A 23,727-nucleotide genomic window follows, 5' to 3' on the forward strand; every position below is an offset into this window, starting at 1 on the left:
CCACAGTGCGGGCTGTCATCTCGCTCCGGGATTCGATGCTTGGGGCGGAGGTTGGAACAGCCGGGATGCTGGAGGTGCGACCAGACGTATCGATCAGGGCATCGGATCGCGCCATATTACCAGTCTCATTGGTGTCGCATGGAACAGCTTTTATTGTCTTTGAGCGAAACTTCTCGACCAGGATGGGGCTGAGGGGCCATTCGGGTCGAGATCCAACGTCGATGCTGGTATTGCCAATGATGATCGGGGATGATAATAGCAATACCGTCAATGACTTGAGGAACCCATGTTTCCTGCCGGCTTACAGTTTCCATCGTTTACCTGGATTTCGCGGTTTGTCTGGCACCTGCGTCGGCCTGTTCTCTGGGTCCCGTTTACACCCGCGCAAATGCCAACCTCGCCAGGAAGCCACAAGTCCCCCCATTGTGGGACGCGGATCCGGCGGTACCTATCATGAAGCAGCGGGATTCGTGAGGGCGGGTTTCTCGACGACCCTCCGCGAGGAGTCGGGCCTCCACCGGATTTGCCATCACTGAATCATCATCCATTTGTGCTCGGGGAGGGTCGCAAATCCACTCTGGCCGATTCTGCGATCCCTCTGCCCTTGGGGGGGGAAAAAGCGAGAGTACGTACGGAGGAAGGAAGAATGGAACGGAATGCGGGCGAACGGCCGACTTTTGAGGTGTCGCGGGCGACCAAACGGTGAAAGCGGACTATTGAAGATACGCAAAGTTTCGGTGTGTGTTTGGCGGCTGACCACAACAATAGCAAAGCCAGCAGAATAATGGGCAGAATTATTATTATTGAACCACCGGCCGGGCTGGTTATTGACTCCAGGCAGGCCCCGCTTGAGGCCCTCAATAAGGAACACTACAAACACTACGAACCTTGTCTATTGCCACTGGATTTCGCTCGCGAGACAGGATGTGTTTCGTTCAGAAACTCTGAAGAAGAAAAAGTAATAGAAACCCGGACAGGCCCAGAGGTATCTTCTGATATAGATATAATCATTACCCTCAGAGTCCCTGCCAGATGCAGTTTCTCCAATTCCCCCCACCCGGCTAACGGCATCGTTGCGCCAGCTGGTCGCGCTTAGTCTCGCGATAGTCGAATCGATCGCCGGATTTCTAGGATCTGATTGTGTCAAGTCTTCAGTGCAACGCGCAAGGCATTGTCAAGCAGCGGAATGGCAATCAATGAACCCTCCGAGTCCAGCTCATGGCTCGCTGCGCAGTCGCACCGGACCTGCAGAGCTGGTAATGGCCGGCCGGGCAGCTGCGATAGTTATCTACCCGCGGAATGTAAGTAGGCTCAAAGTCCGGCCAAGCGGACTTGGTTAGAGTCACAGCAAAGACTCACTACTGAGTTTAGTAAGTCACTCAGTCCGTCAGTGTGGTCGCATGTGTCTTGTGCCTGCCCGAAAGTGGTGAACGAACGACGGGGATCCTTACGTAGCCCACCGTTTCCGAGGAGGGGTAAACGGACGAGTCTGGACAGGCGCAGATCATGAAACGAGGCAACAATTGGGCGTTGCTGCTCGCCAGCCTGTTGGCCCTCTTTCATTGCAGCGCCCTGGCCCAATGATCTCGCCGTCCCCAAAGACGGTGGTTGGTGGATGCTTCCCTCCCCTCTCCGGGATGCGTTGCCCAGCTCATTCATTCATCTATCTTTCCTTTTGTCTCCATGCTTGACTTCTTGACCTCTTGACCTTTGGGTTTCCATCACCATGTGGATGCACTGGCACTGGCTGATGGCTGATGGCTGATGGGGGACCCTCTGGAATTCCTGCCTGAGGCCGGGGCAAGGCATTGCGCCGTAGGAGATTTCTCCCCCAACTTGGGGCCGGGAGCATCGATCGCCCTTCAACCGGTATCTAACCATGCATGTCTTACGCTCCGCGAGTAATGGATAGCAGCATTGAGCATCGTAGGAACCTTGCGCGACCAACGTCAGGAATTGGTCGCTGCCAGAGGGGGGACAACGCTTCCCGGAGATTGTAGATAGTTTGTCGGTCACCTTTTTATTTCAAAACTTATTGTTTCTATTCTTTCAATCCTACACAGTAGATCCCAGGCTAAGTAAGGCCGGTCGAGGAGGGCCTGTAAGAAGAGGACGAAGAATGGGACTGAAGAACGGTCACTCGTCGTCCCCAGCCGGGATGTGATCGGGGGTGTCATTCGACGTGGCCGCGCTGAGGATGTGCCAGCCAACCTGGGACCTACGCCACTCCGCTTCCTCTGGCCTGCCGTCTCCGTTGGGTGCACATGGAATCATTAAATGGCAGTTGGCAGTTCGGATTAGATTGAACAATCAGGCTCAGACTCTGCTAGGTGTGTAGAAGAATGACAGGGCCGGCCAAAAGTACCTTGCACCGTGGTCGCGGATCGTCCATGTCGCCGTCCTTTGCGCCAACACCCGGCCGATGCTCCAGAATCAAACGACTTTGTCCCGACCATTCATCCCAGTACGATCATTATTTGGGAATACAAATGACAGAATACTAGTAGAATAGGTATAGCGATTCATTTTCTAGGTACTTGAAAATGGATTTTCTCCTTGATGACCCCCGGAGAAAGAGTCCCCAATCCCGTAGATGCAGTAGAAGCCGGTCCCGTTCGGACGGAATGCGATTGAGGATTTTGCGATGGAAAAAAGCAGCGCGCAAGGTTGAAAAGGCATGAATAGAAGGGAGCATAGAATCAATTCGCATCTCGACCGAAGTTGGAGAAGACTGTGGGGGGGGAATAGGGTACATTTGCGAGGATGGATTGTCACCGACCCAGGCCACCTCTGCTCGCTTTGGGTGAAACCACTCCAATCCATCCATCCATCCAGCGATCCAGCGCCCACTCCTCTTCCTCTCTCTCCTCAACCTCTCTTCAACCCAACCCCGATCGTTCTCGCCCATTCATCCTCCCATCCGACCTCCATTTTTTGGTGCATCTCTATCAGGTAGGTTTCCCTCAATCGTTCGCCATGATTTGAATTCCGCTTTGCACCTGCTCTCCCCCTTCCTGGTCCTCTTGTTCTCTCCTGACTCGCTTCGGCTCTGCGTGATGCCACCGCTGACATACCCAAGCGCTTGGTAGAACGACTCACCTCCCACGGCCCACCCCCTCCCTCCTCCCTCAACCACCATCGCTAGCCTTACATCTTCCTCTTGGTCGGATCAGATACACGGGTGCGACTCTGGACACATAGGTTTGATTTATCATCGGTGCGTCTTTGATGCTCTCCATCTTCTTCCGAGCGGTTCGGGTCGTTTCTCCCTCCAGTCTTCATCAATCCATCAGGATTCGACAGGGAAGGCCTGGGCGTCGTCGATCGGAATCGGATTCCATTTCCCCAACATCTCTCCTCCTCATTGACACATTTGCCATTGCATCGTGCTGACCTGGGTGGTGGTGGCCGACCAGCTTTTCGACCGTCTTTTTCTTGCCTTTCCCGTCGCTCTCGGCTCTTGCGACTGGGTGCCGTCCTCCCAATCGACCACCCTTTCGCCATCGATCATATCCATAAAAGCAGTCGCAGGTGGACCATCCAGTCATCAAACCCCTCTGGTTTCTCTGTTGTGGTAGGTTAGGATGGAATTTGCCCATACCCTCCTATTCCCCGTCTCTACCTCTTCCCTCCCCCACCCTCTCTTCTCGCCCGGACCGCTCTTCCCACCCGAGATCGAACAGCCGATTGATGCAATCATCAATGTAGTAGCAGTGTGGTAGCACTCCCTCTCGGACTCTCCCATCATGCAGGCTGTCTACTACGAACAGCATGCTGCCCTTGGGGAGTTGCCTACCTACACCGACCATCGTGCGCCTCAGGAGCCCTCCCCCAGGAGCTCGGTTCCCAAGAACGTCGCCTTTGAACTACTTCTCGATGAAAACTCCAAGGTCCGGGCCCGCATACCAATGCGAGTACAAATCTACCCTCATGATACCACGGATTCCATTGTGACTACCGTCAAGAATTTTTACGGGATCTACGATGGCGCTGCCAGCGGTGTCAGCTTCGAGGATGAATATGGCATCACCCTCATTGCCAGGTATGAGAACCTACGAAACAACATGACTGTCTATGTGCGGGTAATCCCCGTTCAGGCATACACAGATGGCTACGGCGATCGCTACTATGGGCATATCCCAGTCGAGGCCCGCAAGCGTCCCAGTCTAGGTGAGCCGTTCCAGATGGCGCCGGCCATGCAGCCGGCGCATGTCTTGGAACATGGACAGCCGCCTTCTCGACCGGCATCCCGACTCGCTCGGAAGCGTAGTATATCGCCGTCCGGAAGAAGCCGTCGCAGCGCATCCCAGCATAAGCAGTCGTCCCGGATGGGCAACAAGAGCAGAGGCTCGAGTGCTCATGGCAGCTTCCGTGAGGATGGCACCCCTGGTTATAGTGATAGTGAAGGCGGTTACTCTGGGACGAAGAAGTCTCGCAGCGAGCAATTTGGCAGCTCGGATATCAGCATGGACAACATCCTTCAGGATGGCCGCCGGAAACGGCCCAAGTTTGAAAGTTCGGTTCGTTGGAGATCTTTCCTCCCCCTCCCAATTGAACCACATCTTTGCGGTACACGCCCGCTAACGCCGTTTATTTTTATGTTTCTAGGAATTGCCGCTGTTCGTTCCTCCCCAGGTCCCCCTTACAACGTCCACGTCGTCGATCTCCCCTCAACGTCGGTCCATCGGTCAAGAAGGAGCAATCTCACCTTTCGCACGCCCCACCCAGCGCCCCTCCAATAGCCAGCAACCATTGCCTTCTCCCCAGAGCTATGGATATAACGAACAAGCTGGCAGCGTCAGTGCTGTGCGGAATCCCGTGTACGCCACCCCCGTGGTCCCCGAGCACGGCGGCCATCGCCTGCGCGACCGGGCTACTACCCAGTCGTCCGGGCAGTATAGCAATCAGGCCGGTCGGGGTGGCGGCCCCGGCATTCTCCCAACCCCGGATCCGACCATTGCCAGCTGCATATCTGATGAGGATGTTGCTATGCAACTGATTCGCCTGGGAGATGCGTCGAATTTCTCGCACGGCCGGACGTCGGCTTCAACGCTCGATGATGCCTTCAGCGGTGCGGCTGACGCTGCATCCTCAACGGGTGCAACCAGCGATGGTGAGGACTACAGTGATGAAGACGACGATCTACCTGCCCGGACCAAGCAGCGGCTCGACTCTAGCCCCATGCTTCCACCAGGAACCACCAAGCGCACGCACAAGCGACTGGATGATATACTTCCCAGCTTTGACAGCTCTGAGGGAAGCTACGACGGTTACGATGACGAGTACCATCATGAAGAATATCCCGACAACCAGACGAGGCATGAAATCGACGAGGACTCCCTCTACCGAGAGTCCGCTCCCAAGTCGAAGAAGGCAAAGACCCGGCCCACCAATCCGGTCGTTGCCAAAGCACGCGCCCCCAAGCCAGCACCTGTGCGCCAGAACAAGAGCAGCAAGCCAGCGACGACAAATGGGACCGTCCGTAAGGTCAAGTCGACGTCTACAGCTGTGGCTCAGAAAGTTGCGGTCTCCCCGCAGATGATGAGCCCTGTGCCAGCACGCAAGACATCAACCTCATCGGTCAACTTCCAACACCAGCTCGCCGCCGACGAGGAGGATCTGTCGACCAAGCCGCGTTGCCAGCGGTGCCGTAAGAGCAAGAAGGGCTGTGATCGGCAGCGCCCTTGCGGCCGATGCAAGGATGCTGGCATCGGCCTCGACGGTTGCATCAGTGAGGATGAAGGAAACGGTCGCAAAGGCCGTTACGGCCGCCACATGGGGGTTCCCGTCAAGAAAGCCTTCGAGCCTGCTGTGAATGGCGTCGAGACGCAATCCATCGTGGCCGCTATCCCGGTGTGTTCGGCGGCTCTCGTGGACAAGAGCAAGAAGCGCAAACGTTAGCTGAATCCTATTCAGGAAATTAGGATGGCCTAGCCTCTGATGTGGCTCAATGGCCCTTGAATTCTCATCTACTATTTCGCCTACACCTGTCGTATAAAATCATCGATGAGCTGCGCCTGGATGGCTGCATTTCACTAACATATTACACCTTTTAACATAGACGAGTTGACTTACTTCTGAGCATCGCATCCTTCCCCTCCTTTACAAGCTTTCCCGCGGACCGTTGGCTTGATCATCTTGCAATCTCCATCCCTCCCGCCTCTCCCCCGAGTCGGCTTGCCTCTCGGGGTGTCCCTCCTTCCCCCGCGGATCCTTGAATTCTGTCTCGGCTTGAACCTTGCACCACTGTCACAACCCTAGTGCTCCCATCGTTTCCTCCCCGGATCACCAACCTAGTTGCATTGACACATTTATATTTCTCTGTGGTTCCTTCTGAGTTCAGCAATTATCAACTCAATCAATGAGTCACTACCCAGCACATGATGGACTTGATCTCTTGTGCGCTATATCTGGTTTCGATATTGCACTCTGCATTCTGCCTGGCCTGTTGTTTATCATGGATAGTCTAGCGATTGATCTGAGCGGGTTGATTGACCTTCCTGAGTTGTGTCTTTTGGCGTTACATGCTGCTGTTTCCGCGGCCCCGGTTCCGTGTCGCCTCCACTCATTAGCCCACATGAAGTGCGAATGTATCTGGATTGATTGGTTGTGTTTTGAATGGCTTTGCTCGTGCCGTCTGATTTGCTGGAAAGAGGTCTAGTGATCGAATAGGAAATATATATTGATCTTCAGGGTGCGCCCGAGGTTGTAGAAGTCTCCTGACTGAATAGGAATCCATTCACTTGAGGTCTCTCAATTCAGTCGCTGCAGTTGATCCGCACAATGCGATCTATAAGTCAATGGGATCAATAGTGAATCGATAGCCTCGATTGACCCGATGAATGGCGATCGATAACCGCTTCCGGATCGGGACTAGCGCCGACTGCCTGGCTGCCCCGCATTGCCGGCCTTAGGCGCGCGCTTCCTTTTTTTCTCCAACCCCGAGCGGCGCGGATCACTGCAAAAAGTTCCATGTCCTCACCACGCCTCCGCCAGCCACTTCCTTCTCTACTCCCATATTATTCCGTGTCTTCTCTATATATTCTGCCCTCTTCTTTGTAGAGTTGACAATCCGCTTACCTCACCAATTCGTGCTCACTGCAATATCCTAGCCTCGTCCTCCCAATCTCACCTCTCAAGCCTGACCGATCCCACGTGCAAATCCACATCCTCCCAACATGCCTCCGAAAGGTGCTCCTAGACGAGGGGCACCGGCCGGCACAGCCAGCCGCGCCAATGCATCCGCAACCGCCTCGGCGAGTCCCGCTCCCAGCGCCACCCCCGGCGACTCTCAAACCGCAGCCCCCGGCCGAGCCCCCGTCCAACGACTCCAATCCCTCAAGAAACGCACACCCTCCGGCAGCATCGGACCGGCCGCGAAGCCTCCGGCAGCGGCAGGGCCACCAGCTGGTCCCGGCGAGCCCGCCAAGCCTACACTCAAATACAAGCCCCGAGCCGTCGGCCGTCGCAGTAAGGAGGAACGAGAAGCGATCGAGAAGCTCGAAGCGGAGCGCCACCGGGAGCGACTAAAGGAGGCCGCAGCCATCCAGCGCGGCCGGGATCAGGGTGGCCCTGGTGGTCGAGGCGGGTTTGGTCGGGGTCGTGGAGGACCCATGGGCTCGGCTGGGCCCTTGGGGTCGGGTATGTCTGGGCGCAGGGGTCGTGGAGGACGCTTTGGGCAAGATTCAAGACACTCGTCGATGTCGAGACGCAGTCGCTCGGTCATTGATCTGGGAAGTGCGGCAGCGAGTCACAACATCTCATCCGATGAGAGTGATGGCGAACTGCGCATCAGTATTGACCAGATCAACCTGGATAGCGATGAGGATGAGGATCAGGCCATGGTGGATAGTAAGAAGGGCAAGGCGGCTGTGAAGTACGCGGATGCGGAGAAGGGGTTGCGGCCGATCCGGGTCGAGAGACATGAGCATGAGGAGCGCGTGGTCAGTGTCAATATGGAGTCGAGCTCGAGCAAATCGGCGGAGCTGCGCGAGAAGGCCAAGGCGCAGACGAAGGAGGATGATGCGCTCTTTGTGCAGGATGACGACGATTCCACTACACAGGAGGGAGAGCCCAAGGTCAAGGCTGAGCCTACGGATGACGACCAGGTCATGACAGATGTGCCGCGTGCGGAGGAGCCTGCTACGACGGATGATGGATTGCTACCGGTGCAGAAGGTGAAGGTGCGCAGGAAATTGACACCCCCGTCGACCGAAGCGACGCCACAGCCAGAACTGGAAGCCCCTACGGCGAAGGACCCGAAGAGTCTACTACGTACGAAGGAGGATATTGAAGAATACGAGCGACACGAGCAAGACCTGGAGATTGTCAAGGACCTCTTCCATAAGGAGCCGGAGCCTGAACCCGAGCCGGAGCCTGCGCAACCGGAGGCTCCGGCTGAAGGAGAGGCCCCGGAAGTGGTTGCGAATGACCAGGATAAGGAGAAGGACAAGGACAAGGAAGGCGCGGAGGAAGGGAAGGAAGAGGACACAAGCAAGGACAAGCTGGCGGGGCAGCTGTTCTTGATGCAGTTCCCGCCTATGACGCCGAACCTGGTGGTCCCGGGCAGTGAGAAGGCCACGAGTGAAGCTACAGTGCCTAACGGCCAGTCTGCGCCGGAGGGCAGTGGGTCGGAGCATGCAGGCGTTAAGCGCGAAGACGGCGTGGAGATCCTGGAGGGCGGGGATGATGCCGGGGCAACGGGGAGCTCGTCCAAGGTTGTAACTGCGGCGGACTGGGGCCTCAGCGCGGGGCGTGCAGGCAAGCTGAACGTCCATGCGTCGGGTCGGGTGACGATGGACTGGGGAGGTATCAGCTTCGAGTTGGACCGAGCCACGGCAGTGGACTTCCTCCAGGAAGCGTTGATCGTGTCTACCCCGCCCGGCGCGGTGGACGAGGAGTTTCCGGACGACGAGAAGAAGGTGTGGGCAATGGGCCAACTGAGTGGCAAGTTCACGGTTACACCGGACTGGGGGAAGATGCTGTGATGGGTGGGGGAGAAGGCTGGGGGGGGAGTGTTGATGGCGGTGTTGTGGTGTTGGAGTGTTTATTTGGAGGCAGGGCACTCGGGGTTTACGTCATGCGGGATGGCTGGGACGGGACAATGACGATCGGATGTTTGGATAAAGATAGAACTGTCATCATGGACGATCAATGAGATGTTGCTGGCCTTGGAACCACCGACGATGGACCGGACCATCCATGGCTGCCCAGCGAGGGTATACGTAAGAAGGCAGGCCACACCACCGCCATGTGTCACGGCCCTGATGTAGGGTCGTTCGATCGTCGTGAGTAGTCTTCAATGACTCCGACTAGCGCTATAATTAGTGTTGGACCGGATACACAGTAGACGTTTGTCGGAGAATTGCGTGGACAATGCATCGATAGTTGATGCTAGATGCTGAACAATATATCGAGAGATAAGAGTATTATCTACTCTTCTCTGTCAGTCCGGTCTGTCAGTAATTTTATTAATTCTCCTGGAAAATGGCGAATGGCCCGCTGCAAATTAATGTCTCACCTGAAGGCCGTAATGGCTGTACGAACTAGCCCGATTCGCGATGCGTTCTGCCCTACCGCAGCATCGTCCCGACCAGCCCGTTCCACAGCCAATGGAGGGAAATGAACGCGCCCTCGCGTGGAGTATCCATCCCCCCTGATTGGCCGGCCGGCCCAGACCCTCATCGAATCGGGCAAAACCTATGGTCGATTGTTACAGGGATTGTGCCTGGGCCCACCGCAGCAATCCCTGACAAGCTTCTGTAAGTGGCACGAGACATCGATCAACTGACGCTACTCCCAGCCCGTGCTGACACGGCTGGCCAGGGGCCAATCAGGGAGCGAGTGGTCGGGGCCATTGCAGCTGGGCGGTCCACTATTAGGGGCCAGTGGGGTGGGGCGAGTCCTCAACAGGAAGGGGACGAGGTCGGCGCAACGCTAAGTGGAATTAAATTTCCACTAATTTGCAGCAGGGTCAGGGCCCGTTGGCCTGTCAGCGCCTGGCCGTTTCTTTCCCCCTTTGCCTTGGCCCGCGGCCCTTTTCCTCTTCTTCTCTTCTCTTCTTTCTTCCTTCTCGTGCTCTCGCTGATAGTCTGTCTCTCTTCCCGACGTGATTGTTCGGTTGCCGTTGCCGCTGCGGTGGTTGTGTTGTTGAATTCCTCACTGTCGTTGCCGTTGCCCTTCTCCTGTCTTGCTTCGCTCGACTCGCCCAATTGACTGGCGGTTTCAGGAGATAGCCTGTCGCTCACTAGATACCTCGCAATCCCTCGACCTCTACATCTGTCGCACTTCCGGTTTCAAGTTTACGCAGCTTACTCCGAATCCTCATTCCGTTGGACGGCACTCGGATTGTTGTGGTGGATTTTTCTTCGCACGAGTTTGGCCCACCACGTTCGGGGATTCCGACAGCCTTGCATTGTTTACTCCGTGACCTCCGCCTATATATACACCCACCTCCCGTCGCATTCGCGCATCTCCCCATACAGCCACCATGAAGCCCTCCACAATCATCTTCTGTCTCGTCCCGACGATAGCCCTCGCCGTCGAGGCCGACCAGGCACCGCCCGCCGTCTCCCCTACGCCGTCCCTGCCGAATGCCAACCCGCCCGCCCCGTTGCCCCAGATTTCGACCCCGTCAAATACAGACGACGATTTGAGGTTATTGGAGGTCCGCACAGTGCAAGAAGAGGTTGCAGCTGTTGAAGACACCGACGCGACCCGGGTACTGGATCAGTGGCCGGAGCCAGCCAGCGGAACGATCGGACTGGGCACGCTGGCCGCATCCACCGGGGAGACCAAAGCCCTGCGCGCACGGAGTGAAGGCACACTCGGACAAACGCCTTGGATCGGCATGGCCATCGGGCTGACCTGTACAGCTCTGGCGGCGGTGATGCTGGGGTGACCGACCTTGCAACTATACCAATCTTGCATTTGGAGTTATAATTCTTTCACGACAGTCTTTGGCGACCTGATGGGTCGCTATTTGCTACGAGCGTATCGCATATGCATTCGAACCGGACCTGCGAGCCACCCACGGTGGATGAGTCCGGATTTCTTCGCTTCTTCTCCTCACGGAGCCTGCATTACTGCATTGCATTCATACCCATGTATAGACCGGGTTCTCTTCTACTTTACGCTTCTTGTACGTGTACATGATACCTTGGATTTGATTCTGGCCTGGCCCGAGGCCCTATATTTTTATTTGACGATGTATTTATTACTTATGAATCTATTCCTTTGTTACTTCTGGACCGCTCAGGCACTCGGGTAGTACTGTGGCTGCCAATCCCGAGCCAATGGATTAATGCGCCGATCTGAGCACTTCTTTGTTTGAGGAGCGGCTGTGAATTGCAGCACATGAAGACTTGAACAAAGAGCGCTCTCCACTTGCCTGCATCCTTCACACTACTCTGTACTCCCAGATCGGAGATTTCATCCAGCGCTTATACCCTCTATCCACTTTACTTTACCTATTCACCTTACTTCACCTTTACCTCAACATTAAACAGCTCTCTGGCGGCCAACCAGTAAGTACTCCCCTTTATACAATGAACCCATACCAATCCACATTAAGACTCACAATCAGCGCTCAAGCTAGATTCCTCACCAACCCTCACTTCATTCATCCTCACGAACCAACCCCCATCCGAGCAATCCACCAACAACCCACCCATCTGAACTACCTATCACCCTACCCCAACCACAACCACAACCACAACCACAACCACAACCACAACCTAAGACCAAGACCAAAATGTCCAACTCCAGCACCGAAACCGAAGCCGACACCCCCCACAACATCCCCCCTTACACGCCCATGACCTCTCTGGGCCACGAACTCGGCGTACTCTTCGGTTTCCTCTCCGCTTGTTTCGTGGTCATGGCTGTATATGTGTATTTCTGGCGCGGTATGCCTCCTCCCTATCCCTATTCCTATTCACATCCCTATCCCCATCCCCATCCCTATCCAATCTACCTCTTCTTCCCACCCATGAACAACAACAAACCCCAACCCCCCTCACAAACAAAACTAAACACAAAATAAACTGAAAAAAAAAAAAAAAAAAACAGCAGCCGAACGCCGCGAAGACCAAGCCCAAAAACTCCGACGCGAAATGCTCCTCAACCGAGGCATCCACCACGGCCGAGGCGGCATCCACGAGAAAATGCTAAACCAGACTCTCACCACCCAACACCCGCCGCACCAACAGCAGAACACACCATTACCCGGGGCTGAGATCGGGGTGGTAGTGACGACGGGAATGGGTACGGCGATGGAAATCGGGTCGCCGAGTCTAGGGCCCGCCAGGATGGTGAATATTCATAGGAAACCGGTGAATAATCAGGGGAATAGTAATGGGTATGGAGGTGGGGAGGGGAATGGGAATGGGGTTAGGGATGGAGCTGGGGTGGAGATCGATGCGGATGCGGATGCGGATGCGGATGTGGGGGTTGAGATGGATGTGTTGGGGTTTTTGGGACATGGGCATGGACACGGATTTGGATATGGACAGGGGCAGAATTCGCAGGGTTATGGGGGACAGGGACAGGGACAGGGGCAGGGGTATGGGTATGGGCGTTGAGTTGAGCTAAGCTAAGCTGTCTGGTTCTGTCTTCTTATACTCATTTACTTCCCTACTGATCTGCTTGTGTCTATCTGAACTGAACTGAACGAAACAATCAATATCTCAACTCATTTAATCTCACCTCAATTCATCCCACATCACTCCTCCAACTAACCCCCTTCACCAAAAATCCCCTAATTACTTCCCAATCGCAACAAACAACCTATCCCCAATATCCCCCAACCCAGGCACAATCATCCCCCTATCATTACACCTCTCATCCACAGCCCCCGTCCAAACCTCCACTCCCTCGGGCCACGTCCCCGCAGCCCTAAACAGTCCGGCCTCAGACCCCAACACACTCAACATAACCACACGCTTCACACCCCATTCCCTCAACAACTGGATAGCAGCTTCCGCCGTCGCGCCCGTGGCAATCACCGGGTCGAGAAGAATAGCAGTGGAAGCGGCAGCGGTGTTAACGGATGTGGATGGATCTGGTTGAAAGGGCAGGTTGTTGTAGTATTCGACTGGTTGGAGGGTGAGACGTTCGCGGAAGAGTCCGAGGTGGTAGATTGGGATGGAGGTGGGGAGGAGGGAGTTTATTGCTATTGCCTCATTATTAGTATTATTTATCCATTATTAGTATTGTGATGATGGGTTGGTTGTAATATGGGAAGGGCAGGGCAGGGCAGGGCAGGGCAGGGGTACATACCCTCGATCATACCCAACCCGGAACGAAGAATCGGTACGAGAGCGATATCAGCAGGATCGATATCTTTGGTTTCGTATTCGGTGCCGAGGGGGTAGTATCCTGTTTGTCCATTCTATCTATCAGAGCCCTTATTCTATGGATAGTAGATTAATGAGGCAGAGGGGGGGGGGAGCATACAGTCCCCGAGGTCTTGGTCTTCCAGCCTGCGGCAAATGCCTCCACGCCTAGGATGGTCGCAATCTCGTGCACGAGAGTCCGGGTCTCGCGGGTGGAGGTCGAAGCGGATCGGAGCTGGGAGAGTTTGGCTTGGAGGAGGGGGTGGGAGGAGACGTGCACATTGGAGGGGAGGGCCATGGTGGTGATTGATTGATTGATTTGGTATTAATTGAGTTGGGGTGAGTTGGGGTGAGTTAAGTTGAGGAGTGAGTGATAAGGAGAGGGGAGGGGGGAGGGGGAGATCAGGTACTAGTAGGGTAGCTGGGTAGCTGGGTAGGGATGCTGAGGAGGAATGATGATGATGATGATGAGTGGGGAATCCAGCTGGCTGCTGGTTGACTGGTGAGGGGTAAGCAAGCAGTCAGCAGTCAGCAGTCACCTGTTCAGGTCCAGTGATCTCCGGCATCCCAAATTCCAGCTGCCTTGCTCTTTCACTCTCCAGCTTCATCCCCGCGATTGTCTCCCCTTGATAGTCTCTCTCCCCTTGATAAGCATCCGATCCAGTTCCCCGCCGATCCACCCGGTTTCATGACCCACTTGCAACAACGGCTCCATCATCAGGTTCACAACTTCACATTCTGCACTGTGGTTGCTGGTGATAGTTTACATCCACAGGTAAACTGTCTACAGGTGAACTGTCTACAAAGTATCATCCCCGCCAACAAGTTATATTTTGTGCGCAAATTACTATGGTACAACTACAAGGATCAAAGCATGTGCAATTCAACAAAATCAACTCTTCAAAAACGCAGACCAAACACGCAGCAACATGTATAGAGCGGAGAACATCAACAGGCGGGGACACGTAAACACATGACAAGAACAAACACATCCATTAAATCGGCCAGAATAATATCAAAGTGTATGAACGAAGGACTCGAAGCAGATTCGAAGCACAAGTATATAACGAACAAAGGTATCAAAAATGGCCACGGGATCCATGGCAATGGACAAACACGCTGATGCGCACATGTAGAAGGGACGGCACTAAGGATTAGGCGTAGAAGAGCGTATAGAAGGCAAAAAAACAACAACTCCACCGTGTGCTAGGATGAACACGCAGGACCAGCCGGGTGTCGAGATGTTGCCTTGGGAAAACAACCCACAAAAACAAGAAAATGACCACACCGGACTCCCGTGAGCTCTTGCGAAACCATAACGCAATGAAAGACGTCGCAGAAAAACTAAATAAAAATGAGCCAGGAACGCCTGCAGGAGCATGATGCGGCAGTCCAGATCATAGCATTCCATCGGAATCACTCTGCCGCCCCTTGCTCAGTCGTTCCCGACCCCGAAATCCGAAATCCACCAAGTGTCCCAAATGCCCAAGGAGTGAATTGCAAACAGTAATTGGAAAGGACTCACCGGGCCATAAGCCCGTTAAGCGTGCCAGGAAGCTAGTACGCCGTGCCCACGCTGGCAAGCGTCTTCGTCGGCATTGGATGGATAGGCTGGTCTTTGGCAACTCGCAGCGAGTCTTCGTAGCCGACCAAGGCTTGAGAATGCAGTTTGAATGATTCGCCCATCAGCTTTGTAATTCTGTCCCACACGTTAGCACACATCTTCAAGCAGAGCAGGCCGGCAAATCAACTTACCCCCAAACTACAACCCCGTCTAGGATGTTACCCCATACACGGGCCACGGTAGAGCTGAGTTTTCCAAAAGCGTCGACGGCGTCGTCATCAAACAGATTCCGCACCTTGTTGTAGATGGCCATCTCAGCCTCCGTTGCGGGCTCTTCGTCATGTTCCAGGCGATAGAGCCAGAGGCTGAGAATGACCATCAAGTCCAGACCACAGAGCGGGTGCTCGACGCTCCAGTTCGTAGCAGACGTCTTAGCGACCCAGTTGATGCCCTGGACAGCGGCGATTTCAATGCACTCGAAGCAAGACTGAATAACCTTGTTCATCTCCTGAGACCGCTTGACCTTCTCGCGAGCCACAGTCATCGCAGCAGCCACTTCGTAGGACGAATGGTAGCGCAATGCCTCCTGGATGGACTTGAGATCGACTTCCAAGCGAGCGCGCGTGTTGCGATAGACCGCCATCGAGTTGAAGATTAAGGGGTGACCCTTCTGAGGCGTGCTCAGCGGCACGACAATTGTCTCGGGCTCACACACGTCAAGCGAGCTCTCCCACGTCTCCAGCGCCAAACGGAGCTTGTATTCGGTGACCACGTCCTGAAGAGCCTCGAAGCTTCTCTTGTGGTTCCAGACTTGGAGAAACAGCGCGTTGATCAAGACACGGGTCGCGAACGCACTGTAACGCGTCTGCTCGCCCTGAAAAAGGCAGTCGTGAGCCTCACGGACAGTAAGAGGCGAGGACGAAGCCAAGCTACGCCGCCACGCCTCGTCGTCCGACACGTCAAGGTTCCACATGGATTCCGAGGAAGGCAGCTCCAGGTTGTCGAATTCGTCAAAGCTCATCGCCGGGGTGTGGTTAAACGTCAGCGTGAGCATGCCGAAGAAGATGTAGACGGCAAAATACGTCCGACGGCACGACTCGTCCTCGATCCACTCCTCCCGGGTTGGCTGACCACCCTCGCGCGCTTCCGTCCGGAGCTTCAGTTGATAGCGGTTTCCGGCAACCATCTGTGATAAAGTCAGCATGATTATTCAAATTACCAGTAGAGATGAATTCTTACGTTGGCAAGGAGACTCTTAATCGAACAGGTCCACTCAAGGCCCTTGGGATCACCACTCCAGCTCTCGAAGATCATGTTCAACAACGTGCTCTGCATCGCCCAAAGAGGACATTTCCGGGAGTCGAAGTTATCCTTGTGCTGCAGGAACTGGTTGACAAGCATCTTGGACCCCACATGTAGCATGAATGCATGTTGCCGCTCAAAGGTGTACAAAGCACCAATCGACAGCACCGCGAGGAGCAATGGCGGTGAAGCGGTGGTAGGCTTGAACGACTCCTGGTGCAAAAAGGGCAGGTGAGGGTGGTACAGGTTGAAATACGTCGACAGATACTTGTTCAGAGCCGGAGTCGACGGGAGTTGAAACGTCTCCGGAAGCACACCGAGAGAATCCACATTCTGAAGGCGTTCAACCACCATGTTGTGCTCAATCTCGTTGGCAATCTGCGGGGCCTTGGGTAGGGTCAGAGCCTGACTAGGGCCGGGAGACCGGCGGTAGTTCACTGGACTAACCGGCCCAGTCATTGAAGGATACGGCGACAGGGCATTCGGCGTCGAGTTTCCAGACATCGGCAGCGAATTGACCAGAGAGTGCAGGGAGGGAGCAAGGGCGTCACCCACAGCACCATGGCGGTCCATGACCGACGACAGCGTATGCGACTCGGAGCCACTCTCTTGAGACACAAACGGGGATCCCATCGGGTGGTGTTTCGTGTCAACGGGGGAAACGAGCGTATCCCAGGGCATCTGGGGCAACGTCGCATTACCCGACAGGTAGGAAACCGGAGGCTCGAGTAGCGAACCGCGTCCAGGGGAATAGGAGCGATCCGATTCAGCACGATCATTGGCTTGACCAGTAGCGGCGGCTGCGGCCTTATGTTGGAAATCTGTCATCAACATGGCTGCAGTTTCAAGATCAACCATACCGTCGCTGCTTGCCTCAATTTGTTCCAGGGTAGCAGGATCAATCGTAATCGAAGGCTTGGACGGGCCGGGCGCGGGGGACGTCTTTTGAACGCCCGCGCCACCACGTCGTCGACCCTCGGAAACTAGCGGTATCCCACCGTCCTTTGCGTGGACAGTGCGGTCATGGCGAAGGAGTAGATCTCGGCGCACAAAGGTACTCCGGCACTTCAAACACTTGAACGGCCTCTCCTTGGTATCTATAAGAGCAGCGAAGATTAGTGCCGGGCTCTCCATGGCTATTCAGACAGAAAGCATCCTATTCGAGGCGGGCAGCCCCGCAGGAAGGGAATGCGACCAGAAAAGAAACACGCTCTACTTACGCGACCGTTCGTGTCTGCTGCGATGTTCACTTCTGCTAAAGGCGCGATTACAAAATTGGCACTTGTATTTCTTCTCTGGGGCTGATGTCTTCTTGGCGGGCGAGTTGGTCGCCTGGGATGGTGCGGCTGGGGCCATTGCTTGAAAGTATTGTAGCGAAGGCACAACCACGGCTTAATCTCAGTACAACAGCGACACGATCGAAGACTGCGCTATCGTCCCTTTTGTGATTTCACACCGGTTCTGTAGGCGGGTAGACGACAGGAATTCGGTTTGGTGCCTGATCATTCCTTGTGTGGGGGAATACTGGAGGGCAAGTTGAATTTGAGAAAGGGGGTCCAGCCACAGGCGGACGTAGAGGGGAGAATAGTGGGTGCTGGTGGTAGTAGTAGTAGTGGTGGTGATGTGAGCTTTAAGCCGAGGAGGGGGCAATACGAAAGGATGGGATGGATGAACGGGAAAGGAAAGCAAAAGGAAGAGAGAAAAGAAAAAAGGAAGAGAGCAAGATGTTGAATGCTGACCCAGGGAAGAGGAAGAGAAGAAGAAGAGGAGGAGGGGGAGGGAGAGAGGGAGGCGTTGAGAAGAGGGAGGAGGAGAGAAGGAAGAGAGAAAAAGAATGGTAGGAGGAGGGGGGATGTTGAATGGATGAGGAGAAAGTAGTTTGTGAGTAGCGGGAGTCTGGTCAGGTCTGGTCGAAAGGAAGGGAGCGAGGGGGGGGGGGACGAGGGAAAGTGGTGTGGGTGTGGGAGAGTGCGAGCAAGTCGCGCCAGGACGTGGGCACAAGCCGATAGGAGATTCGGGCGATCGCTGGATCGCGACAGTGAGGCGGTCGTGTCCAGCGGCGGTGTTGGCGATTTGGGCGACGAGCGGCGCAGCGACAACAGGGAAGTGGGAGGCGGGAAAGAGGGGCTTGCCGGCGGGACTGACGGAGGGGGGAAACAAGCGAACAGGCCAGTCCCCGGATTCGCCCACGCACTGGGGCCCATAATGCCACCCGCATCATTCCCCGCCGCCCAATCATCACCCCCGTCGCCCATTCTGACTAACGGCGCGACAGGGCTAAACGGAACCCGGTTAGGACACGTCCACCTTTCCTTCTGTGACCCATATTTCGAAAAGAGAAAAAAAAGCAAAAAGGGTAAAAAAAAAAAAAAAAAAAACTAGAAAAGAAATAGAAAAATAAATCGAAATTAAATAAAATAACACCGACTAAAGAACAGACAACAAAACAAAGCAGCCCAGCCCACCGCAGCCCACATGGGCCGTACAGTAGTAGAGTTCCAACCCGTCAACCCGGTTCAGCCGGGGTTCCTCCTCGACTGGCTGAAATCGACCGTTTGTTAGAGGTCTTGGTCGATGTGAGGGAGAATCTTATCCACTCTTCATTTTCCATTTGCACCCACTACGAAGTACGACAGAACCGAGAGAAGAAAAAAAATTTGGCAAAATGGCAAAATGGGAGAAAATCACCCATCGCAATATCCGAGAAAATAACCCGAGCAGAAAAAGAAAAGTCACTCTTCATATGCACAACATTGGGCAGCATCCTACATGTTTTCCCCTGGTGGGTTATCAAGACTCATGATGTGATCTGGACAGATATTTGATCATGATTATCGTGGTGATTCATAAATCCTTATTCAGTCGTTCCCTCTCATGGTCAAATATCTATCTACTAGATATCTATCTATCCCCTGCTAGGGTTAACCCACTCCGATAGTGATCCTATCCCTGTTTAGTGCTGGCGCCCCTCGCTCAGCTTCCAGCGGTCGAGTGCAGGGCCCTAGAAGGATAATGGACCAGCAAAGCTTCGATTTCTACAACGGTACAATCAGCCGATGACCACAGGGCATAGAGGCCATACCTGGCAGCAAGCTCGGATTCAATTCTCTCCAACTTCGCTGGACATTATTTCATAGTGGGGTTTGGCCTGGTATGAGGGCGGCTCCATACGGTATGGTATGTAACTTTGTTCAGTGGGTACAAGTAGTTCGATGGGTACAATGCAGTGAGGAGGGCTACAAACTAAGACTCCAGGTTGTCTTAGTAACCTCGAGGCAGACACGATGACTGATGAGTGATTTCGGACTACTTGCTCGAGTTATCAACCGCAACCGAGTCCGGTGGTACTATCTATGTATGAGGATAGGCCATCCCTATCTGACAGCGCAGAACCACAAACTTGGTACATTCGGTTGCGGGGCCGTCCAAAAGACAGGTAGATGCTCTCGTTGTCAACAAAGGTCAGGGCACGCATTAGACTACAATTTCAGTCGATGTATCTTGGTCATTGCATGCAACTGGTCCACAGTAATCAAAAGTCATCATCGAGAGGGGGGAGAAGTGGAAGAGTAGGAAAAGGGCGTCAGGCTTAAAGGGGTTAGGCGCGGTAGCAGATGAATTGAGAATCCATCGCCCATTGCCCACACACCCCGAAGCAGTGCGCACAACCACCAACTCTTACTAGTAGTACTGCCCCCCTCTCTTCTTTTTTCCAATTTTTTTCGCCCCTCGTCAGCCCCCCCTTGCCCCTCCGGCAGGGATCCAGCACCATCGAAATGCCACGGAGCAGCTCTGCCGACCTGATTCGTGTATTGGTTTCCTTCATTTCCACCACGGAATCTCTTCTCACACACAGGCCAGTGGACGATTCGTCCAAAACCGATTCCCATTCCTCACGCTGATCGTACCTACGTATTTCATCTATCTTATCCCTCCTTCTTCTTGATCGCGACCGATGGATGGTTCACACTTCACAGGTTCATTTTCTCCGTAATTATCATCATAGGAAAAGTATGGGGCAGTTTCCTTCCCCTCCGACTGCTCCGTTTCCGCCACCCACGGATCGAATATGGTGGTTTACCCCTCTATCCCCTCTACTACCCCCTCTATCCCCTCCAACCCCCTCCTCGCTCCTTTCCTAACCCCTCCTTGTAACTCGGCTCGCCAGGATCACCATCGGTAATCCCTACGTAGACCATCCACTAGTGATTTGATAATCGGCGACCAGCCGCAAGGCTGCTCATGTCCATGACTTCATTTCCTTGTGATCCAATTTGTGTGAATAATGGAGTTGCCCGGCCTAAGTCTAACTACGAGTGGAACTAGTCCCGGTGGATCTTCAAATCGAATGCTGCCGTTGTTCCAGAGTCCAGACCCCCCCCCCCCCCCCCCGGTCCGTCACGATGACGATGGGGTTATCAGTTCGTCTCAACTCTCAAACATACAAGTAGGTAGATGTACGGAATGCGCGAACCCAATAGCGTCACGGATTGCCAAGTCAGTCGCGCCAGATATCGGACGGGGTGAAGCGTGCTTGGCTGGGAAAAGCCACCCGTTATCACGCAGCAATAGGAGAATATTGCTGACGATGTGATGTCTCTCGGTTTGACAGATCATCGCCCAGTCTATCGGTAGCCGAGAGAAGACAGACACCACTAATTCCTGGCAAGCCTCTCAGTCTCGATTGGAGGTCCCCTGGACGAAATGGGTAAAAGAAAAGGCCAACAGGAAAAGCTAATCGCTCGATGACCGTGAGGAAAAGAAGGTGGGAAAGGTGGTCAGAGGTTCAACTCGGCGCATGGTTTGCCTCGCCCTTCAGCTTGAGGTCAGCTGCTCCCGCGGCGGCCAACACGACAACAGCAGCGTCAGCAGATGAAGAAAGCCATTATTCTTTTGTTCTTCTTCCTCTCTTTTTCCAGTTTCCACCCCCGCCCCCGCCGAACCCCTGCGACTACGAAACATCTGGCGGGTGTTCTCGATTGTGGGACAGAGCATTTGTCTGTTCTGGACGCTAATGGCATGCAAAAGCTTGAGACAGCGGGCACCTGGTTCTGGAGCGATCCAGCTGGTCCCTTTAAAGATGCAAGACTGCATCATCGCCAAACACTATTGTTTCTGTTTTTGGCAGTTTGGCATCCAGGCCGAAGATGCGTCAACCTAACACCGACTACCTAGTTCCAGCTGCATAAGTGGCATGGGGAATTTGGCTCTTATACAGAGAGAGTTAGTCTAGGGCAGATTTCCCTGTGGCTGCCTGCAAGCCCGCAGTCGCGCCTAACCAGCCTCACTAATACTAGAGACTACTCGGAGACGCGCCCTCGTTCCGCGTCGGCGTCCAGAGGGGGGTTCAGAGGGTAAAGAGGGTAAACGCTCCACTGGGGGAATGATTACATACGTACATGCCGTGGTCAGATGACGCTGGACGAGACTTAGTTCCGGGCGTGTCCTTCCTTGGCTAGGTACCCGACTCTTGACGTCGACCTGGCCATGGGAATGAGGTGAATGGTATTTCAGCCAGGTTTACAACGGTCTCTGATCTGGCTATTTTCATTCCAGACCGCACCAAGGATGAAAGGCTATTATTGTCACTCTTCGACTCTGTGCATTGTGCCTATCATCACCACGAAGGTTCCCGTAAAATCCCGGCATGCGGGTGGGGCATCTCTAGTGGGCCAAGCACCCCCACCAGACACGGTTAGTTACTAGGGAAACACACATGACCATGAGGGGGGGGGGGTCACAAAAGTACCCCAGGAGGATCGTCTCCATCCGATATCGAGAATGAATCAGTTTAATCTACGGAGTACGGAGTACCATCTGAAAGTCGACAGTGGACACGGAGGGGTATATCTCTCGGCCTGCGGATCATCCTGAGTACCGACCTGGCCCTTTATCCATCACTGCATGTCACCACGGTCTCTACCAGATATTATGTATCCCTTCAACAATTTCATCAGTAACCAGGATCACAGCCCTAATGGACTCCGTCGAGATGCAGCCCGCCGACTCCCAATCAGCATTAGTGCCTGAGCAGGCCATTCTTACGTACGCGGGTCTCACCGCTTTGATCTGCCAGGAGCTCGGCGTGCAGGAATCGAGCGGTGAGCCGGCGAGCTTACGCTTTTGAGAAGGTCGGAAAAAGATGGCCAGCAGAATTCTCAAGTCAGACACTCGGCCTGCTCTTACACGTCCAGCCGCCCTTTTTCGCCAGTCGAACCCTGGTAGGAGGATTGGTTCCTCCGATCCACATTTCAGACCATGCAGCGGTCCGACCCAGTCAACGCCTCAGTCTGTCTGTATCTCATGGAAGGATGTTATGAAGCTTGCAGGTTCAGGAACAATGCGACCCTTTGGTCCGGATGACCAGATGCCAGTTGGTCGAGACCGCAGACCGATACCTTGGGGATGGTCTATCGAGCAATTTCGAGCAATATCGAGCACCTGCGTACGGGCCATGCACCGGTTTCCTAGGCTGGCGCACGGGGCCAAGGAGGGGGCAATAGTGCAAAATCTCCCATACATACCGATCCTCCCATCCATGATCGATCATTTCCGATCCAGGCTCAATTTTCTCCGGAGCGAGCGTGTCCTCCATTCCTCCAGTGATTCGGCGACTCCATTTCGAATTTCTTGGAGCACATTCACGGCGGTGGAAAAGGGGCAAAGCTCAAAAACCAGATTCGAAAAGAAAGGAAACCCTGCCTGCAGCTACCCGTTCTATTCCTTCTTTGCGCCCAGCTGCAGTCGATCGCTGGTCAACCTTGATGGCTATTGAATGCGCAATTGAATTTCCACAGGGCGTCTATGATCCACCAGGTACCGTTGCAGGAATTCAGGAACCTGTTCCCCGAGCCCGGTTCTTACACTAGCAGTAGCGAGAGAGCATCGGCAGCCGCCCAGCTAGAAGGAAGTCTACTTATCTCGGCTGGCCTCATCGTCCCGACAACTTAGGGACCTTTGCAGTTTGCAGTGACCCTGGCCGCCGGCGTCCGTGATCCGTACATCCGGCACGTAATTAGGCAGTAGTGCCCCTCCATCTCCGAACGGTCTGGAATTCCCCAAGCGGGCATCCCTCTGAGTCGGTGAAGGTTGTCACCATCACCGTCTTGGGACCGTTGGGGATCGATCATGATTCCGTGGAAGGATTCTTGACCGCTCCTATATACTATCGGGTTGGGCACTGTTCTTTCTACACATGGCATTGAGAAAATGGTCAATTGGTCCCACAGATATGCCAACAAAGTAGCAGTACACCGTACGGAGTACACAGGTTCTACTACTAGGTAGGTATCTAGCAAGTGCAAGAGCGTGGAAAACACGGGTCCCCGAACAAAAAATTAAGGACACCCACTGGGGGACCCACCGGAGCGATGAATCGCTGACGGCTGACGAGCTGATAACATTATCCGACTATCAGTAGGCACTAAGCAGGTACTCCGGAAATCCGTCTGACCAGATTTCCTGCCCTCCGCTTTTCTTTCCTGGTTGTGCGTTGTGCGACGCCTCTGCTAGCCCTAGACCTAATCC

The 23,727-nt window shown here is 54.3% G+C and overlaps 9 protein-coding genes across 9 annotated transcripts; 7 read left to right on the forward strand and 2 right to left on the reverse strand.

The window, feature by feature from the left end:
* Positions 1–63: 63 nt before the first annotated feature.
* Positions 64–777, forward strand: BO94DRAFT_539370 (uncharacterized protein; the record flags this gene model as incomplete). Its single annotated transcript, XM_025612692.1, has 1 exon — positions 64–777. A coding segment is annotated over one exon (473 nt), but the record flags the coding sequence as incomplete, so codon positions are not given.
* A 2,646-nt stretch (positions 778–3,423) lies between these two features.
* BO94DRAFT_254012 (putative C6 finger domain protein) lies at positions 3,424–6,131 on the forward strand. The gene is made up of 3 exons (XM_025606453.1): positions 3,424–3,574; positions 3,709–4,520; positions 4,609–6,131. The coding sequence occupies exons 2-3, from the start codon at positions 3,747–3,749 to the stop codon at positions 5,899–5,901; spliced, it is 2,067 nt and encodes a 688-aa protein (XP_025463201.1). The 5' UTR covers positions 3,424–3,574; positions 3,709–3,746; the 3' UTR covers positions 5,902–6,131.
* Positions 6,132–6,964: 833 nt separating this feature from the next.
* On the forward strand, positions 6,965–9,413 carry BO94DRAFT_539372 (putative DNA-directed RNA polymerase III RPC4). The gene has a single exon (XM_025612693.1). It carries the CDS (start codon positions 7,179–7,181, stop codon positions 8,985–8,987), a length of 1,809 nt encoding a protein of 602 aa, XP_025463202.1. The 5' UTR covers positions 6,965–7,178; the 3' UTR covers positions 8,988–9,413.
* A 1,076-nt stretch (positions 9,414–10,489) lies between these two features.
* Positions 10,490–10,900, forward strand: BO94DRAFT_589827 (uncharacterized protein; the record flags this gene model as incomplete). Its single annotated transcript, XM_025615971.1, has 1 exon — positions 10,490–10,900. The coding sequence occupies one exon, from the start codon at positions 10,490–10,492 to the stop codon at positions 10,898–10,900; it is 411 nt and encodes a 136-aa protein (XP_025463203.1).
* Positions 10,901–11,752: 852 nt separating this feature from the next.
* Positions 11,753–12,581, forward strand: BO94DRAFT_589828 (uncharacterized protein; the record flags this gene model as incomplete). The annotated part of the gene is made up of 2 exons (XM_025615972.1): positions 11,753–11,906; positions 12,070–12,581. 2 exons carry the CDS (start codon positions 11,753–11,755, stop codon positions 12,579–12,581), a joined length of 666 nt encoding a protein of 221 aa, XP_025463204.1.
* Positions 12,571–13,793, reverse strand: BO94DRAFT_539374 (uracil phosphoribosyltransferase). Its single transcript, XM_025612694.1, has 3 exons — positions 13,456–13,793; positions 13,279–13,390; positions 12,571–13,171 (listed from the first exon to the last, which is right to left on the reverse strand). Exons 1-3 carry the CDS (start codon positions 13,630–13,632, stop codon positions 12,762–12,764), a joined length of 699 nt encoding a protein of 232 aa, XP_025463205.1. The 5' UTR covers positions 13,633–13,793; the 3' UTR covers positions 12,571–12,761.
* A 1,098-nt stretch (positions 13,794–14,891) lies between these two features.
* On the reverse strand, positions 14,892–17,556 carry BO94DRAFT_550249 (uncharacterized protein; the record flags this gene model as incomplete). Its single annotated transcript, XM_025613485.1, has 4 exons — positions 14,892–15,033; positions 15,090–16,084; positions 16,138–17,336; positions 17,421–17,556. 4 exons carry the CDS (start codon positions 17,554–17,556, stop codon positions 14,892–14,894), a joined length of 2,472 nt encoding a protein of 823 aa, XP_025463206.1.
* Positions 17,557–17,803: 247 nt separating this feature from the next.
* BO94DRAFT_539376 (uncharacterized protein) lies at positions 17,804–18,063 on the forward strand. Its single transcript, XM_025612695.1, has one exon. It carries the CDS (start codon positions 17,865–17,867, stop codon positions 18,039–18,041), a length of 177 nt encoding a protein of 58 aa, XP_025463207.1. The 5' UTR covers positions 17,804–17,864; the 3' UTR covers positions 18,042–18,063.
* Positions 18,064–22,124: 4,061 nt separating this feature from the next.
* On the forward strand, positions 22,125–23,398 carry BO94DRAFT_254248 (uncharacterized protein). The gene is made up of 2 exons (XM_025606454.1): positions 22,125–23,016; positions 23,076–23,398. Exon 1 carries the CDS (start codon positions 22,343–22,345, stop codon positions 22,973–22,975), a length of 633 nt encoding a protein of 210 aa, XP_025463208.1. The 5' UTR covers positions 22,125–22,342; the 3' UTR covers positions 22,976–23,016; positions 23,076–23,398.
* Positions 23,399–23,727: the final 329 nt, after the last annotated feature.

Source organism: Aspergillus sclerotioniger, assembly GCF_003184525.1.
Source record: "Aspergillus sclerotioniger CBS 115572 chromosome Unknown BO94scaffold_34, whole genome shotgun sequence".
NCBI classification, from domain to species: Eukaryota; Fungi; Ascomycota; class Eurotiomycetes; order Eurotiales; family Aspergillaceae; genus Aspergillus; species Aspergillus sclerotioniger.